At 42.8% G+C, this 18,980-nt stretch overlaps 1 protein-coding gene across 1 annotated transcript; it reads left to right on the top strand.

Moving 5' to 3' along the window:
- Window positions 1–226: 226 nt before the first annotated feature.
- Window positions 227–15,427, top strand: LOC310787494 (apoptosis regulator BAX-like). Its single transcript, XM_083648929.1, has 6 exons — window positions 227–501; window positions 3,173–3,203; window positions 4,891–5,055; window positions 10,422–10,563; window positions 13,733–13,837; window positions 14,788–15,427. Exons 1-6 carry the CDS (start codon window positions 474–476, stop codon window positions 14,926–14,928), a joined length of 612 nt encoding a protein of 203 aa, XP_083505055.1. The 5' UTR covers window positions 227–473; the 3' UTR covers window positions 14,929–15,427.
- Window positions 15,428–18,980: the final 3,553 nt, after the last annotated feature.

The raw sequence follows: 18,980 nt of genomic DNA, 5'->3' as shown, positions 1-18,980 counted from the left end.
AAAGTAAATCTACTTTTTTTTTGTTGATTGTGCGGGTTTTAATTGAATTTAAATGCTTATTTGTCGTTCCGCTTTGCTGAATAGTAGCCAGCTATGGGGGAAATAATAATATTTGATTAACGTCATCATGAAAGCGAACAGGCAGTATCTATTCTGTATCAGTCAGTCAATGTTTCTACACGGACACATTTCACATGAGGACCTGTTTGTACAGTCGGAGGGAAATTCCGCCGAAGTTGGCTGAACTTACCAAGTTGTACTGTCTGTCAGCAGTCTATCGCGGTTATCGTAGTTTCACGTGGTTTATTTACTGATATTAATTAGACACGCCGAGGCTAAGTCTTTTCCGCATTTTTCTGCAAACGTATCTGAAAAAAAAATCGTAGACTGAAAAACGCACTGAGGAGAGGGAGGATTTTCTGGAAAGAGGAAGACGGCAAAAAGTTTCCAGGAGTTCTCTTGAGTTGCTTTAAATGGCGTGTGAAGGAAACGGGATATCAGGTAAGCTACTGCGGCCAAGTGTACATCAAGTTTTTTTTTTTTTTTTGCTGAACAAGTGAGCCGTCGTTGGCGAAACCCATGTCAACGCGTCACCAAGCTAGTCAAGCCAGCCGCCACTTGAATTTTGATGCGCGTCTATTCCTGCTGTTACGGTACGCGCCTCAAAATTCAAGTGGCAGCTGGCTGGGTGTTTCGCCAACGACGGACAAGCAACATGGACTGGAGATTGGAGAATACCACTTATGCATGCTTTCCCCTCCCCAAACCACTCAGTTTGGGTGAGTTATGCAGCATTGGACAGATGAAACGGTCTCTCCTAAGACTAAATCCTAGAAAAGCCAGTGGTCCAGATGCTCTCCCACCTTGGTTACTAAAGCAAGGTTCTGATGATCTTGCACCAGTTGTCACACATCTAGTGAATTGCTCGTATCAACTGGGAGTTGTACCTAATGAATGGAAGGCTGCAAACATCTGCCCTGTGACCTGTCCCAAAAGTCCCAAACCCAAGACAGATAGGCGACTGGAGGCCCAAATTTCCCTAATCTCATGTCTTGGAAAGGTCCAGGAGACATTTGTGGTTAAAAAGCTCATGCCAACAGCCCTGAAAGAATGCAAGAATCAACATGCATATTTATATTTACCAGGACATAGCACAACAAATGCTCTTGTTGAAGCCACCCACACCTGGCTTACTCAGACAGACTCTTGCAATGCACCAATGGTCCGGATACTGCTGGCTGATATGTCAAAGGCTTTTGACTGTGTCGACCATGCAAACCTCCTACAGCACCTGGCTGCACTAGATCTATGTCCACAGCTCCTCACCTGACTCCACAGCTATACAACAGGGAGAAGACAGAGAGTTGTGGCTAATAGCATATACCGGTATATAGCACATGGAAAGATATTACATCTGGGGTTCCACAAGGGGGCGTCATTTCACCTTACCTGTTCCTGTTATATATGTGCATCCGGTCAGTCCTGTTTGAGACACTTGATATAGGGCAGGGGTGCCCAAATTCTTTCCCATGAAGGGCCAAAACTCAATCTGGGTGGAGGGCCGAGGGCCAAAAATAAACGTTGTGGAATTACATTAAAATGTATTGTGTTTTATAGAAAATTAACATTCTAAATCTAAAATAACATTTCAATATAATAATCTACTTTTTATCTGTTTGGTAATTGTAATAATTTGCAATTGGTTATATATATTTAAAAAAAAACATCTGCATTTGTGGGGAGCTTAAACATTTAATCAGTAAAGACCCAGTTAAAAACAGTTGTATTTTCCACCTTTGTAATCAAGAGAGAAATTTGACTTAATTCACAACTTGAAAAATCCTCAAGGTACATTGAAAATCAGCTTTATTGTCCATCTTTTGTAAACAATTTGCCATGACAATTTGCAGGGATGCAATCTCAGGAGTGAACACCGTATCCGCAGCCACATTCAGACACTGTTTCACAAAGTCACCACATGAAAAAGCTTGTCCACCCTTTGCAATCAGTGGGGGGAAAGAAGAGATCCCCCCCCCCCCAAAAAAAATCTGTGGTGGGCCAAAACAAACAGAGCGGGCCCCAAATTGGTCAGCACTGATATAGGGTATGCTGATGATATAGGGCTGTCCCGTGCCATTAGACTCTCTGACATAGGAACTGATACATCAATGGCAGGTGAAGCAAAGCAGCTTGAGGAATGAGCTGCAGCAAATAACATGCTTCTCAATGGCAACAAGTCAATGGAGCTGAGAGGACCCTCCCCAGCCAGCCCCTCTAATCCTCAACGGCCAGGTTGTCCCTGTTGTCACAAGCACAAAATACCTGGGTTTCCACCTGGACAATCAGCTCAGTGGAGATGTTCACTGGGTTTCCACCTGGACAATCAGCTCAGTGGAGATGTTCACTGGGTTTCCACCTGGACAATCAGCTCAGTGGAGATGTTCACTGGGTTTCCACCTGGACAATCAGCTCAGTGGAGATGTTCACTGGGTTTCCACCTGGACAATCAGCTCAGTGGAGATGTTCACTGGGTTTCCACCTGGACAATCAGCTCAGTGGAGATGTTCACTGGGTTTCCACCTGGACAATCAGCTCAGTGGAGATGTTCACTGGGTTTCCACCTGGACAATCAGCTCAGTGGAGATGTTCACTGGGTTTCCACCTGGACAATCAGCTCAGTGGAGATGTTCACTGGGTTTCCACCTGGACAATCAGCTTAGTAGAGATGTTCATGTTGAGGAGGCTGTGAAAAAAGCCTCCAAGCGTCTGCATTTTCTCACTGTGATGGCAAGACATGGGCTCCCTGTAGAAGACCTGTCGATATCTAGAACACACTGATCAGACCATGTCTACAAAATGGGAGTGGACTGCTTGTGGGCTGTACGGACAGGGTTCAGAAAAGGGCTGTCATCTCTTGTGGCGTAAGGCTTTTTAATGGGCTGTAGTTAAGCGTTGATTGTATTTTTTGATGTTGGGGTTTGTTTTAATAATGCATAATGTATGTCTATTTTTTATTGTTTTTTTTCAAGTGTACATTCTGCATAATTCAATCATGTATTGCAAGTCAGAATGATTCAACTCAAACTCAAACATTGACGAGAAGAAAACGCTTTAATGTGGTATCATCAATAACAGACGAGTGTAAACTAATGCAGCTTTCATTCCTCCACAGATGAACGGATTGGGGAAGCCCTGATAAAGGAGTAAGTTTAATCAAGTACTGATATTGAGTTATTGGTAGGGGTGTCCAAATTAATCGTTTAATCGACGCATCGCGATGCGGACGTGTCGCGATGCATCGAAACGGATCGTTGACAGATAATCGATGAATCCTTTATGTTTAAGTTTATGTTGACATTCAGATTTTAAAGCACTTTCTATGTAAAAAAGGGAGTTGATGTTTATCCCACTGTGTTTGTATTAATTGATGAAAAAGTAGCCATGTGCAGTAATAATATAGAAAATTGAGGATGTGATACTTGGAGCTGCAATACTTTTTGAGCTGTATCCAGATGCATCGTGGAATCGAATTGAATCGAATGAATCGTTGACAGATGAATCGTAATGGAATCGTGGGGCCAGTGAAGATTCACAGCCCTAGTTAATGCTGGTGACACAATTAACGTTACACAATTATGTTGTGCCAGTAATATTCTAATCGTGGCATAGTGGTTAGCGCGTGTGCTTTGGAAGCGGGAGCTAATGGAATCCCGCTCTAACCCTGGGCTAGCCCTTAACATGGGTTGCTGCCAGTGCTGTCAACACAACGCAGGCTACATGAGGAAAAATGTGGGTTGTGTGTGAGGCTAGACCAGACCAGAACTACTGCTCTATGTGTAACCTGCGCGCTGTGTTGACAGCACGTGCCCAAGGGTAAAGCGGGATTCGATCCACCGATCTGCTTCCTTCATAACTTTGATTGATTGATTGCCTTTATTAGTCCCACTGTGGGGAAATGTACTCGTTACAGCAGCTCTCACAAGGAAGACATCAAAACAGCTCTAAAAATAAACACAAAGAGAAATCCAATACACACACTCAAAAATAAGAACAGCAACAATACTTACCAACAACAACTAACAATAGCAACAGCAGCAAAGGCATTAGAATGTAAAGTGCAACACTATAAAGTGCAAAACCATAGCCAGCAGCACACAACCTTCTGCATTCTGTTAAGAGATGTACTCGTTTGCGGTTCAGTTTCGCTTCACCGAAAGCGCAGCCTGCATCTATGATACATACTAGGGTTGTCAAAAGTATCGATAGTATGGATAAAAGTCAATACTAAAAATTTGAAACGGATACAATACTCATTTACAACTGTATCAATATCAGCAGTGCTTTCTCTTAATGAAAAATCAAACATACCACTGATTTCTCCCGTCCTGTCATTGGTGGGTATCTTTTGCTTCAACAAGTTCAAAGTATTCTGATAGGCTGATGAGTAGAGCAGGTGTAATTTGCTGTGTTATGATAGGCTGATGACGAGAGCAGGTGTAATCTGCTGTGTCAGGTCAAAGTTTGTAATGAGTTTTATCAGGCCTAGATTATGGAGAAGCGTGCATCTGTCTGTCCATCAGTCTTTGTTTATTTTTTATGCCTCTTGATGTGTTCATCTCGCCGCGTGGTATCGAAAATGGTACCGAGTATCGATATTTTCCTGGGTATCGGTATCGAAGTGGAAATTCTAGTATCGTGACATCCCTAATACATACACAGAGGAAATGCTCATGTTTGGCACTTCCCAAAGACACAGGCGAATAAAGCAACGCCATATCTAAGCGTAGCTGGTCCAACAACAACGATGAGCTTTCCCTAAAGTGGAACTGAACTTCTGCAAATGAGACCATCGGTTTGTGGAAATAAGTTGTGCATCATCCCTATTTCTAGTGTGATAAAGCAGGAGCTGAAGGAAGTGCCTTCGGAGGAAGTCCCGCCCTTCACCCCACTGATCCAGGAAGTACAGACTGAGCACGAGCAGAAGATGGTGACCCAGTTGAGTGACCTGATCCGAAAGGCTGGCGACAAGTTAAATGATGACGTTGAGTTCCAAGAGTGAGTCCCTTCAGCTTCTTATTTATCTCGCTAGATTGCAAACTAATGTGTATGAGACCAGCCACCGTCTAGACTCTCACTATAGCAGATCATTTGTAGCAATATCCACTCAAATTGTACAGGGTGTCCAACAATCTCAGACAACTGCTCAGAGACATCTCCAGACTGGAGACACACACACCATTATGTCAATTTATAGGACTTTTGGTGGACATTTTACATGGACATTTCCCACAGACACTATCCTAGCCTACCCCCCCACCACCCATTATGTCACTTTAACCCATTGATACCTGATGCAGCATTTGCGTGTATATCCCTCATTTGTGTGCGTATCCCTTTAAGACCGCAAACTAACGCAGTTCGCGGTCTTAAAGGGATACACACACACAAATGCTGCATCAGGTATCAATGGGTTAAATAACTTGTACTTTGCACTTTATCATTTGTAATTTGAGATTGTTGTCTGTTTTGCTCCATCTTTTGCTGTTGATGTGATCACTGTGCTGCATACTGATCACTGTGCTGCATACTGATCACTGTGCTGCATACTGATCACTGTGCTGCATACTGATGATCACTGTGCTTCATACTGATCACTGTGCTGCATACTGATGATCACTGTGCTGCATACTGATGATCACTGTGCTGCATACTGATCACTGTGCTGCATACTGATGATCACTGTGCTGCATACTGATCACTGTGCTTCATACTGATCACTGTGCTGCATACTGATCACTGTGCTGCATACTGATGATCACTGTGCTTCATACTGATCACTGTGCTGCATACTGATGATCACTGTGCTGCATACTGATCACTGTGCTGCATACTGATGATCACTGTGCTGCATACTGATCACTGTGCTGCATACTGATGATCACTGTGCTGCATACTGATCACTGTGCTGCATACTGATGATCACTGTGTTTCATACTGATCACTGTGCTGCATACTGATGATCACTGTGCTGCATACTGATGATCACTGTGCTGCATACTGATCACTGTGCTGCATACTGATGATCACTGTGCTGCATACTGATCACTGTGCTACATACTGATCACTGTGCTGCATACTGATGATCACTGTGCTACATAATGATCACTGTGCTGCATACTGATCACTGTGCTGCATACTGATGATCACTGTGCTGCATACTGATCACTGTGCTGCATACTGATGATCACTGTGCTGCATACTGATCACTGTGCTACATACTGATCACTGTGCTGCATACTGATGATCACTGTGCTACATAATGATCACTGTGATGCATACTGATCACTGTGCTGCGTACTGATCACTGTGCTGCATACTGATCACTGTGCTACATACTGATCACTGTGCTACATACTGATCACTGTGCTGCATACTGATCACTGTGCTGCATACTGATCACTGTGCTGCATACTGATCACTGTGCTGCATACTGATCACTGTGCTGCATACTGATCACTGTGCTACATACTGATCACTGTGCTGCATACTGTACTTGCACTCAAGTCAAATTCCTCGTTTGTAATCTGATTACTCACTATGGCTCTTAAAATGAAATCTTGAAAATAGGATGGAGTCTAACTTAGGGATTTGTAGCGCTAGCTATATAGTGTTTTTCTTTATTTTTGCTTTACATTTTTCTGCACGCACTTAACTCATTCACCGCCAGTTTAGGACTGCCAATATTTAGCACAGGCCAAAGATTTTCATAATTGTTGGTCATCTTTCAAGACCCACAGTAAATTATCTATTAGCACCAGAGTGATTTGAAATACCTCAAAATGAAGATGTACGTCTCTGGGTTCACCAGGAAAAAAAAAGTGAGCTTTTAGCATGTTCTGTACTCTACTTATAGCCATTTATATACACCCTGTTTTCACCCAAAAAGTCTCTGTGAAAAAAGAAATTGCAGAAAATGGCATTTATGTACACAGCACACAATATCAGGCAGAACTCGCTCTCAATTCTTTTATTTTGAACTGTATTGACATCAGACATGTAAATATTATTCATTATGACACAAATGACAAAAAAAAAAAAAAATATATATATATATATATATATATATATATATATATATATATATATATATATATATATATATATATATGAAGTGCTTTTTTTACATTCAACAATACAGTTTGCTCAGTGAGTGAGTGTACAGACAGACACACAGACAGACAGACAGACAGACACACCGACAGACAGACAGACAGACAGACAGACAGACACAGACAGACAGACAGACAGACAGACACACACACACACACACACACACACACACACACACACACACACACGATCCCCCTTTTAGATTTCTAACCCCACTTAGGATAAGCAATAACCACGCCCTGTGGCGCTGGGATTGGCCAGGAGCAACACTGGAGGGCACGCAGCCCTCTGTGTGAAAGCCATTTATGTGGCGAGGCTGTGTGGAGGAGGAGAACAGCTTCTCCTCCTCGAACAGCTTCTCCTCCTCCACACAGTTGTGACTCCGTCTCGTCTCTTTCGGGCTGGCACATAGGAACGGGGTCCAGGGACCAGGATCGATCATGTTGGTCACGGGTTTGACTACTGCGGTTTCGATGTCCGCTGCTCTGAAGCAAGTCGATCAGCTCTGCAGCGCGGCGAGGGGGCATTTCAATGGCGTTTCTCCTCTGCAACAAGGAAGCGCGTTTCCTTTCCACCTTCTTCCTAATTTCAAACAACAGCTGCGGTATGTGTTTGATAACGTGCTGTCGGCTTGAGTTTGAGGTTAGGGACCCGAAACTATGTCACAGGCTGGGTAAGTGTTTCAACTATGCGCTGCACTCATAAAAACAAAAACACGTCAAACACGTCATTGGCGGGGAGGGCTATTTCTGATAACACGTCAAAGACGTCATTGGCGGTGAATGAGTTAATAGAACTCAAAGTTACGACTAACTTAATTTTATGACTAGTGCACCATGTAGTCTTAAGCCCTGTATGTGCTGCGCCTGGGTGTAACTTTTACGTCTGGTATGGAGTAGGGATGGGCATCGAATTTAGAATTTTCGAATAATCGTTGTTATTATCAAGGTCGACTTTTATTATTGAAAGTCGAAATTCGAAAAAAAAAAAAATTGAGTGAAATGTTTCATTGTCTCCCCTGATTCTAAGTACGGTATAGTCGAATCGCTTGGTTTGAGCAAGTAAAACAATTTTTATAAGCATTTTAAGCAAGGTTTCTGGAAAAATGAATGGCGGATGAAATCCCATGAAGAGGGAGAGGGTGTGACTTTGGCACCCCTTTGGCACTCAGACCTGAGCCTACTAAATATTTAATGAACCACTCATGATTGTCAAAACTGTTTTTTATTTTCGAAAATGTCAATGTAAAAAAAATTAAAAATGTAAAAAAAAAAAAAAAGATTAATTAAAAAAAAAAAAAGATTTCGATTAAAAGTCGACTTTGGCCAGCGAATTTCGAATAGTGTTTTTGCTAGAAATGCCCATCCCTAGTGTGGAGCAGGCGTAAAAGTTACACCCAAGGCGTACTCACTGACAGCTGTCTCATCTTGATCTGCGCTGTCAGGACTGACAGCTCTGTGCCATCAGTGACGTCCTGTGATGCGGGGGAATCTTCTCCAAAAATATCCATCGATATGTGCTGTAAATGGACGTTTTGGGCGCAGGACCTCTGCTTGTCGGCGGGTTTTTAAAAGCTGATGCGTCGGAAGATCTTATGGGGGTAAAATGGTGTCAGATCAGCTGTAAATGGACAGATTATGATTCACAAATAGATAGCACAATCTGTAAACACATAACACGATCCACAAATGTGAAACCCAACTCACAAATATATTTAAAATCCACAAACACACACACCATGATCCACAAATGTGAAACACAACTCACAAATATATTTAAAATTCACAAACACACACATCATGATCCACAAATAGAATTCAGTGACTTGTATTTCAAAACCAGAATTTCTGTTTGTAGATTGTTTGGTTTTGTTTTCAGAGTTTTGACATTATTGTACCGCTGTTTTATGGTGTAATTTTCTACAAATGCACTCTTCACAATTTGCAAACAAACACAGTCTAACTTGTATTTTCAAACCACTGTTTCCAGACACACATACAAATCATGTGCAATGCACAGTGTTCAAGTCTCAAATCTGTTTGCACATCAGTGTGTGTGTGTGTGGATCGCTATGCTAGGTCTTCAAGTGTTGAATTAGTGTTTGCACATCACAGCCTGTGTGTGGAATGCATTGCATTTGTCTACAAATCGTTTTGACACTCTTGTTGCGCAGATAAAATCCACAAATGTAATCAGCCAATGAGGGGGATCGCTTGCAATGGGATGTCCCGCCTCCTCGATAACCCCTCCAAAATAAAAGCACCGGGCTTGTGCCTGTCTGTCTGGCCGGCCGGCCGCTCCCTCATGCAGGAGATGAAGTGGAGAGAAACATGGAGAGAGGCCTGGCTCAATTAGTGGCAGCGGCAGCTGCCTCGGCAGTTTACCGACCTGCCGCTGACCTGTAGGGGCGCTGTTTCCCGACCTGACGTGGCAGGTTTGTAGGGGCGCTGTTTATTGTTTGTGGATCGTGTTATGTGTTTACAGATTGTACTATCTATTTGTGAATCATAATCTGTCCATTTACAGCTGATCTGACACCATTTTACCCCCATAAGATCTTCCCATTTCTTCCTGACTTCGTCAACTGCCCGCAGTGCGCAGTCTGCCATCGCATTCAGTACTGATTGCACTTGTGATCAAATCCCATGCATCTTGTTTCTGTTTGTTTGTGTTGGCGCTGATAAATTTAACTGTGAGAACGTTTCTATGCTCTATAAGTTTGAGCTGCGTTGGAGCTGTCTGTCAGCTGTCTCGAGCTCATCTGAGAGAAGTGTGTTGTTTGGCAACAAGCACGTATTCACGTGAACGCGCACGTCCACAGCCTAAAGACCGGGCGCAGCTACGACCATGGTCAGTCAGGCTTGGTGCACTCGGTATAAATTCAAATCACAACGTCGGGCGTAGCTAAGACCGGCATAAGAGTTAAGACCTACTTTTTTACGCCCAGCTGGTGCACTTGGCTCCTGGTGTCCAAATGAAGGTTAGATTGATGTATCAGTTGGCCAGTCTATCTATCATTGGCCAGTCAATGTTATTTATCTCCAATATGATAAAGGTTTGTCTCTGACCTCAGCTTCCTAAAAACCGTGTCAATCCTCCAATGGATTCTTATTTATGTGTTTCATTGGTTCAGTCATGAACAATCCATGTCATTAATGGTATGAAAATAATCAAATGTACATTGATGGTTTTGTGTAACAGTTTCCTCCTCTTCCACCTTCCTCCTCTCTCATCCCACCTCTTCATTCCAGTATGATAGATGGGATGGCTCTTGGCCCCGGCTCCATTTCTGACAGATTCCCGCAGCTGGTGGAGAAAGTGTTTGCAGATGGCGACATCACCTGGGGGAGGATCGCCGTGCTCTTCTATGTGGCCGGCAGGGTGGCTGTCAGGGTGGGTGTGCGTCTTAAAGGTTTACTATGCAACTATTTCAGTCAAAAAAAACCATGATATAATTATACAAAAGTTCCCCCTCAAAACGATCACTTCTGGCCCATATAATAGTGTAGCAGTGTGTTTATGTTGAGAGACGCTGCGTCCTCTGTGTATTTTAGTGACGGGACATTGTTTTGCTGTGTTTATGTGGTCGAGCGAGGTTGTGTTTATGTGGAGAGAGAGCGCGCCGGTAAAACGCAGGGATTAAATGTTATTCTCTGATGGTTTCACAGTGGTTATGCTATAAAAACACAAATAAACACACACACACACATACCTTCAAACCATCGAGGGATGAGCGCCAAACAGCTCAAACATTGATCTGGGAAGGAGCTCCATTTCCTGGTTTTATTCCGGCGCTGACTCTGCTCAGCTGAGGGATTCCTCGGAGAACATCTTAGCGATGCTATTGGCTGGCTGTTGTGCTGTGAGCAATGTTATTGGCTGGGTGTTATATAGCTCCCACGTGGGCCTCTACACAGTGTATCCATCCAAAAACATCACTTAGGCTGGCTATTTAAAAGAAGGAGATGTGTGGACATTTAATTTGAGCCTATTACATTTGAGTTGAAGAAAGAAGATCCCGCACACTGCTCTTCTCAGCGTCACCATTTATTGATCATACACAAGGTTTCCCCCTAGACCACTGATACTCAACTTGCTTTGCCCGGGGGCCACTTTCGTGAAATGATAGGAGGCCAGGGGCCAGTTAATAAACAAACTATATACATTTTTCTGTAGCGGATTGTAGGTTTTTGGGGTGTCAGCCAGTGTTTAGTCTGACAATGTTGTGCACACCGGATAGTTAGGTTAAGTTAGTTAGGATAAGTACATACGTACATAAGTGCCTGGGTAGCGAGCAGACGGCGGTATTTGACAATTTAGCAGCTAAATCATAGATTATTGAAAGATATTCCATATTTCGCAACTAAATCATAGATTATTGAAAGATATTCCATATTCCAGACTGAAATGCTATAACAGAAGTGTGAGTATTGGCCAGAATGACATGAACATTTGGACACTTATTCAGCGGGTATCTTGCATGTTGCGTTCAGGTGCACTGTAAAAAAAAAATATATATATATATATATATATATATATATATATATATATATATTTTTTTTTTTTTTTATATATATATCGTCGCTGTCGTTCCAGGACCTTGAATCTCCAAAACAGCAACTTTTCAGGAAGTAAAAAAAAACCTGTTTGCTCTTAAAATACTGAACCAAACGTCGTCAAAGTTGGCACATGTCTTAATTATAGTTAGTTTCCCGCTGAATGTGTCATTACTTTATTAACATCTTACCTGGATAAGCTCAAATGATGTTGTTTATATTATCAGTCCGACTTGGAAGCACTCTCTCCCGGCCAGTCAGGCGGGAGAGAGTCGTATGCTCATGCACGAGCCCCAAGCTCCGGGCCGCGGGGGCGTGCGCAGCAGCAGCAGCAGTGCTCCTCGCCTCTCATGGCCGAGGCGAAGGCTTTGCCATGGGGATGAGAACAGTCTGACATAACGTAACGTTAACGTTACTTTATTCTCGTCAGAAAACACTCCAATTTGCATGTTAAAACAAGTTTGCAGCCTAGGAATAACTGGAAAACATTTGATTGATCTATTCACGTCAGAGGAAGCCAGGATTAGTCAAAACGATATGAGAAATACACAGCGCGTCTGCCGTGTGACTTTTCCAGGTTTATTGTCCTGCGTGGGAGGGTACAGACGGAGGTAGGGGACGAATTTCGAGGTTTGACTGACAGATTGAGGGCGAATGGCGTTACGAGATTTACTCACAAGCTCGTTTTAATGCTTTTGCATTGGTTGCATTTGGTAAAAACCACATAGAGATGTGAAGGGTGACCAATGATATTTATGACAAAAAGTAAAAAAGTGAAAAAAGGGACATTCGAGGTTAGGGCTGGGTATTGGCAAGGATCTCACGATACGATACATATCACGATACTTGGGTCACGATACGATTGTATCACGATATATTGCGATGCGATACATATTGCGATATATTGCGATATTCTACAGAATTTACTCAAAATTAAATAATGGAGCTAAAGATACAACACACTGTGTACCACCCAGATAGTGTAATAATATGTACATCACTTTATACTGAGAAGTTAGTGGACAAATTTAGTCGAAACTACTGAGTGTTGAGTGTTACTGAATGCATCGATATGGGAAATATCGATACAGTATCGATTAGGGGTGGGAATCACCAAATGCAGATGCAGAGGCCTGGCATGGCCTGGCCTGCAATTGTTTTTTTTTTTTTGTTTTTTTTATCGCGATACTTGGCGTCCAAGTATCGATACAGTATCGGGAAATAAAATATCGCGATATATTGCCGTATCGATTATATTGCCCAGCCCTATTCGAGGTCCTGGAACAACAGCGACGATATATATATATATATATATATATATATATATTTGCAATTCCATCGCGGGCCACACAGGGGCCGCAAGTTGAGTATCACTGCCCTAGACCTTCGTCAAGTGTTTAGATATGGACCCAATCCATAGCTCAACAGTCACGTGACATTCTGTGATGTTTCCTGGTCCGGAAGAGAGTTCCCCATTCAGTTCCTCCATAGACATTTTGAAAAAGCCTTATAGAATGAGTTTTAAGCCTGGAACCAAGCCAAGCCAACCAGCAACCTACTGAATCAACCTATTGAACCCAAGCCAACCAGCAACCTACTGAATCAACCTACTGAACCAAGCCAACCAGCAACCTACTGAATCAACCTACTGAACCAAGCCAACCAGCAACCTACTGAATCAACCTACTGAACCAAGCCAACCAGCAACCTACTGAATCAACCTACTGAACCCAAGCCAACCAGCAACCTACTGAATCAACCTACTGAACCAAGCCAACCAGCAACCTACTGAATCAACCTACTGAACCAAGCCAACCAGCAACCTACTGAATCGTCAGTGACCATAACACATTTCACTTGGAGCAAAAATGGGGGAATCCAATTTTCATTCCGCCATACCCCCCCCCCCCTTGATACTACAGATTATTACTTACAAACAAAAGAACAGATCTGGGTTGTGTGTGTGTGTGTGTGTGTGTGTGTGTGTGTGTGTGTGTGTGTCTCAGATGGTGCAGGAACATCTCCCTGATTCAGTGTTGCAGATCCTGAAGTGGACCTTGGATTATTTCAGAAAGACGTTGCTGAGCTGGATCCACGAACACGGAGGATGGGTATGTCTTTTGAGTTCTTTTGCTATTTCATTTCATAGCAGCTCTGACATGTTTGTTCTGTGCTCACTCACATGAATAACGTCGACAGCACTATACATTTTTCACCTCATGCTTGTCATTTTGGTGATGTCAAAATGTCGGCTCCTTCCACTGTTGCACCCATGCTAAATTGGTGTGGATAAGAGTTATAGGGAGAGGCTGCAGTCTTTCTAATGTCAGTGAGGAAATCCTTGGCGTCTCTGTAAAGAATGCGATGAAATTATATTACAGTGATAAAATCTAAAGTTGTTATTGTTAGGGGTGTCACGGTACACAAAAGTCACGGTTCGGTACGTACGAGAATGTGGATGCCTTTATCGTCGCTGTGCAAAGAGCGGTACGGCTACTTAGCGTAGCGCTACAATGGTAGTGAACGTTACAGCTGCCTACTCCCGTTCAATCGCCCCAAAATACACATTGCAACAGTGCCAAAAGCACATGTACATGTGAGTGCTCATGTACTCGCCACGCGATGAAATAATAATCCAAAATGACTGGAAACGGTCATTTTCGAAGTAAATCCACACACCGAGATGTAACAAAGATTAACCAAACTTAACTAAGAGAAACTGAACTTACTTCCTCGTTTGCCATGAGGCGCATGCACTGTACTGGTGACTGCACACAGCACAAGTGATTGGAGCTTGACCAATAGGGGGCACTAGATAGTCAATTTGACACCAACGTTCACAGCTTTTTGCAAACTATTTTGGTTGTTGATTGATGCCCAGGTTGATTCAGTATAAATGCACATTACATTAAAACAGCACCTTGTTTATTAACACATGAATCCTCAATTATTTCTTTCAAGATATTTGTGAAATCCAAACATGAGCTGTGTGAAAGTGTCTCTGTGTCACCTCCAGATCAACAACATGAGCTGTCTGAAAGTCTCTCTGTGTCACCTGCAGATCAGCAGTTTCTCGGAGTTGACCCGCCTGTCGATGCAGAAGGTGTCATCGTTGAGCCACACCTCTGGCCTCATCATCATCTTCCTCGCTGGCCTGGCTGTAGGAAGCATCATCTCCTGGAGACTGACCAGGCATACCTGATGCACACACACACACACACACACACACACACACACACACACACACTCGGGTCAAATAGGATTTTGCACATCAATCAAAGCGTTTAGCAGATAGGTGGTGTTTGGCATCTACTGGCAGTGCGTTGTATGGCCAGTCTCTAGTCATGTGACTAGTCTGGCGGTGTATGCCGGAGGGGTTCCACTGAATTTTTTCTAAATGATCAGACATGATCATCCTGGGATTGACAGCTTATGTGGCACTGTCCAAATGGCCCTGATGCTATAGATCCCACCTGGTACTCCAAGAAGGTTCAAACTAAACAAATACTGAGAATCATTTGCAAATACTTCTCTGACCCCCCCCCCCTCCACCCTTCTCTCTCTCTCCCCCTCCCTCTCTCTCCCACCCTCCATCCTTTTCTTTCTATCTATCTTTCTTGCTGTTCTAAACCAGTGGTTCTCAACCTGGGGGTCGCAAGATTATTTGGGGGGGGGGTCGTGGGGTCATTGTCAAAAGAGAGGGGGGGGGGGCATATATATATATATTATATATATATATATTAGCTATATAATTGATACAAATGATGTACTGTATGTGTGAGTGAAATCAGTGTGTGAAATGAATGTGTGCACACTGTCATTGGGCTGGTTTGCAGCAGGAGGGGGGGTCCTGCATTTTTCTTTATAAATGAAACCTGTGTTTTGAAACCTATTGTTATGCACACTTATGTATATGGGTTATGTAATGCTGGCTATATTTTAATGGGGGGAAATGAATGCATTTTGTGGGGCCGACATTAAAAAGGATAGTTGATCAAGTTGTGTGTATGCGATCAGCGATTCTCAGTAAGTAATGTTTGGTAACGCCAAAGTAAAATGTTTTGAGGTTGCGGGGGGGGGGGGGGGGGGGGGTTGTTAGGCGAGTCTTTGCATATACTGTGTTTTTGTGCCGTTTACTTTGTTTGCTACATGTTTGCATTTTCCAAATTGTTTTGTGGTTTTCTTAAAGGAGAATTTCGGTTTTTTTTAACCTGGACCCATCTCCTGGCAATAATTATGATTTGGCCACTCACCCAGTGATGTCCGCTGCGTTTCTGGCTGTCCTAGCGTTGTTTTGAGATCAATAGCGTCCAAGTCAGTTGTAAAATGGAGCTGATTTGGGGCCAAGTGTGAGCCTGTCTTTCCTGCATCTAAATAGCTATTTTTATTCCCGTTTTCGCCACATATCGTAATAATGTGATCCCTCAACATCCACCAGAGTGATATTTCGCCCCAGGCCATTTCCTGGACTCTCACAGGGATCAAATTACCTCAAACGTGATCTCGGTCACCAAGTCTCGTGAAGTCCCGCGATACTTTCCTGCCGACTGGCCAACTACAGGTAGGACGCTTTGCGGTGGTGGTTTTAGCGTAACCTATGTGGGGACTTTTCATTATACATTCATCTTGGATAAAAAAAGAAAGCAATCTGGCCTAGTGGGTGTTATATATTGAACCCAGCATTCCAGCAGCAATATATTAATCAAATATCTGTCTTCTTTCAACCAGTCTTCCGATATACATCCAAAAGACATTGTTTTACTATCTAGGGGTATTACACATTTGAAAACATCCTGTATAGCTTCGTGAATCTTCCAATAACCCCTGATAACGGGGCAGACCCAAAAGACATGATAGTGATGTGCTATTTGACTTCCACAGTTTCTCCAGCAAGAAGATGAGTTATCACAGTGAGCTTTCTGAGATGGTGTAATAAAATATCTAATGATGCATTTCCATGTGAATTCCCTCCATATTTGTGAACTAGTACATTTCCATTGATATCTCCATATTGTCCATTCTTCCTCAGATATAGCCATTCCTCCATTTTCCCATTTTTCTCTTATATATATTAGGTAGAATGTCCTTTCAGACTTAACAAGGACCTATATATGCAATATATAGTTTTACTACTGATATCTGAGTTGTATGCTTTTCTAAAAAGTTCTAATATACCTATGTTTGCTTCGGTTACAGTTTTTATCTTTTCAAAATAATGTCGCAATTGGAGATATCGATAGAAGTCTTGATTTTCTAGCAAGTATTTCTCAAATTATCTTTCTTCCATTACCCCACACATTGCTGTTATTCCTTTATCGGCCCAATCTTTAAATCTGGAATCAAATTTGTCCTGAGTAAAGTCAGAATCATATGCACACCATTTGAGAATAATAATCGCTTTCTCTAGTTTATATTCTTTTATCACTGTTTTCCACACTTTAAGAGTGAGTCTTACCCATGGGTTGTCAATTGCGTTTACCATATTGCTTTGTAGATTATCTGCCAGGATTGCCTGTAGGGGAATGGAAGATCTCTTCTCCTCAATGCTTTTCCATTGAGCTGAGTATGAGGGGTTACACCAACATATCATGGCTCTCATCTGTGCTGCATAGTAATAGTCCCTAAGAATTGGTAAACCCCATCCCCCTTTTTCTTTACTTAGTTGCAAGGTTTTAAGGCGAACCCTAGGTCTTCTGCCTTGCCATATATATCTTGACAGCATTTTGTCCCACTCATTTAATTGATTTTGGCTAACTTCCACCCAGGCTACATTATGATGTCACAGGCAGGGTTTACCCAGGCTACATTATGACGTCACAAGCATAGCCTGTGACGTCACGTTGAAGGTTGGGTTTACTCAGTCTCCATTATGACGTTAAGGGCTGGGTTTAGCCAGGCTACGTTACAAGCATAGCCTGTAACGTCACGTTGAAGGCTGGGTTTGACAACAAATCAAACTTTGAAGAAAGCCAAGTGATGTCCAGTCTGAAGTGATGTCCAGTCTGAAGTGCAACACTTTAAGCCCACGGCACAGTTTTGTGGCCATTCAGCTTTATGGCATCGCTTCCTGGCCACTCCCCCTATTCACCTGTCCAATCCCCACCCTCGACCACCTTCCCGTCCCTCTAGCTATGGCCCGCCCCTCTTTCCCCTCACCCCTTTGCCTTTTTTAACGCTGAATGAACGTTTCCCCAAAATGAGTTGAGTTTCTTTTTACAGTGCGTTTGACTGAGTGGTTTCTTTTTACAGTGCATTTGACTGAGTGGTTTCTTTTTACAGTGCGTTTGACTGAGTGGTTTCTTTTTACAGTGCGTTTGACTGACTGGACGCCATTCAGGCCAGCTGCCTATCAGTGCCAATGCTGACTTTGACTCAGTGGTGTACGCCAATGACCTGCTGACTTTGACTCAGTGGTGTACGCCAATGACCTGCTGACTTTGACTCAGTGATGTACGCCAATGACCGCATTACAAAGGATGGAATTCTAAAATACTAGAAATCTCACGCTCGCCCACTACGCGGGCTCACATGTGCAGCTCGGCTGCTGCGTGGCTTCGCCTGCCCTACTGGCATCACTGATGACATCACTCACTGATGACATCACAATTGCTCGAGCGACCATCGCCGATCACATCATGGAGTGCTCGAGTGACGTCGCTCAGCGCACAATTGCCCCGCTTCGCATCACTGATGACGTCATTGACATTGTGAAATCATCAGTGACATCATTACTGACCAAAATCATCACACATTTTGCGACCAAAGCTTCAGTCAGACAGGAAGACACACACCACTTTGGCAATTTGATGTAGGCCTATGATGATGATGATGATGATGATGATGATGATGATGATGGACATAGTCACAGCGGTAGTTTCTTCAGAGCATGATTATGAGATTATGAGAATTAGCACTTTTACTGTAGTTTACCTTCAAGTGGAAAACTATTAAATATACTGTAATAATTCCTATTGACTATGACAGTTGAATCAGTCTGATGATCTATTATACTATCAATGGTCTGATGTGAACAAAGGACAGGGCATCTTTTCCACTTCATACTATGGAACTGATTATATGTCACTATGTATTTATGGAATGTCCCAGCTGTATTTTCTATGTATTTATGGAGCTGTATTGTATGGAATGTCCCAGCTGTATTTTCTTGACATGTGACCCTTCAAAGTCTCTTACAATTTTCTTATTTCTCTCTGTCTCTTCTCTCTCCTGCACTCTTTCTTTCAGTCCCAGCCC

The sequence above is a fragment of the Poromitra crassiceps genome (assembly GCF_964638095.1).
Source record: "Poromitra crassiceps genome assembly, chromosome: 13".
NCBI classification, from domain to species: Eukaryota; Metazoa; Chordata; class Actinopteri; order Beryciformes; family Melamphaidae; genus Poromitra; species Poromitra crassiceps.
This window is presented reverse-complemented; position numbering and strand designations above follow the sequence as displayed.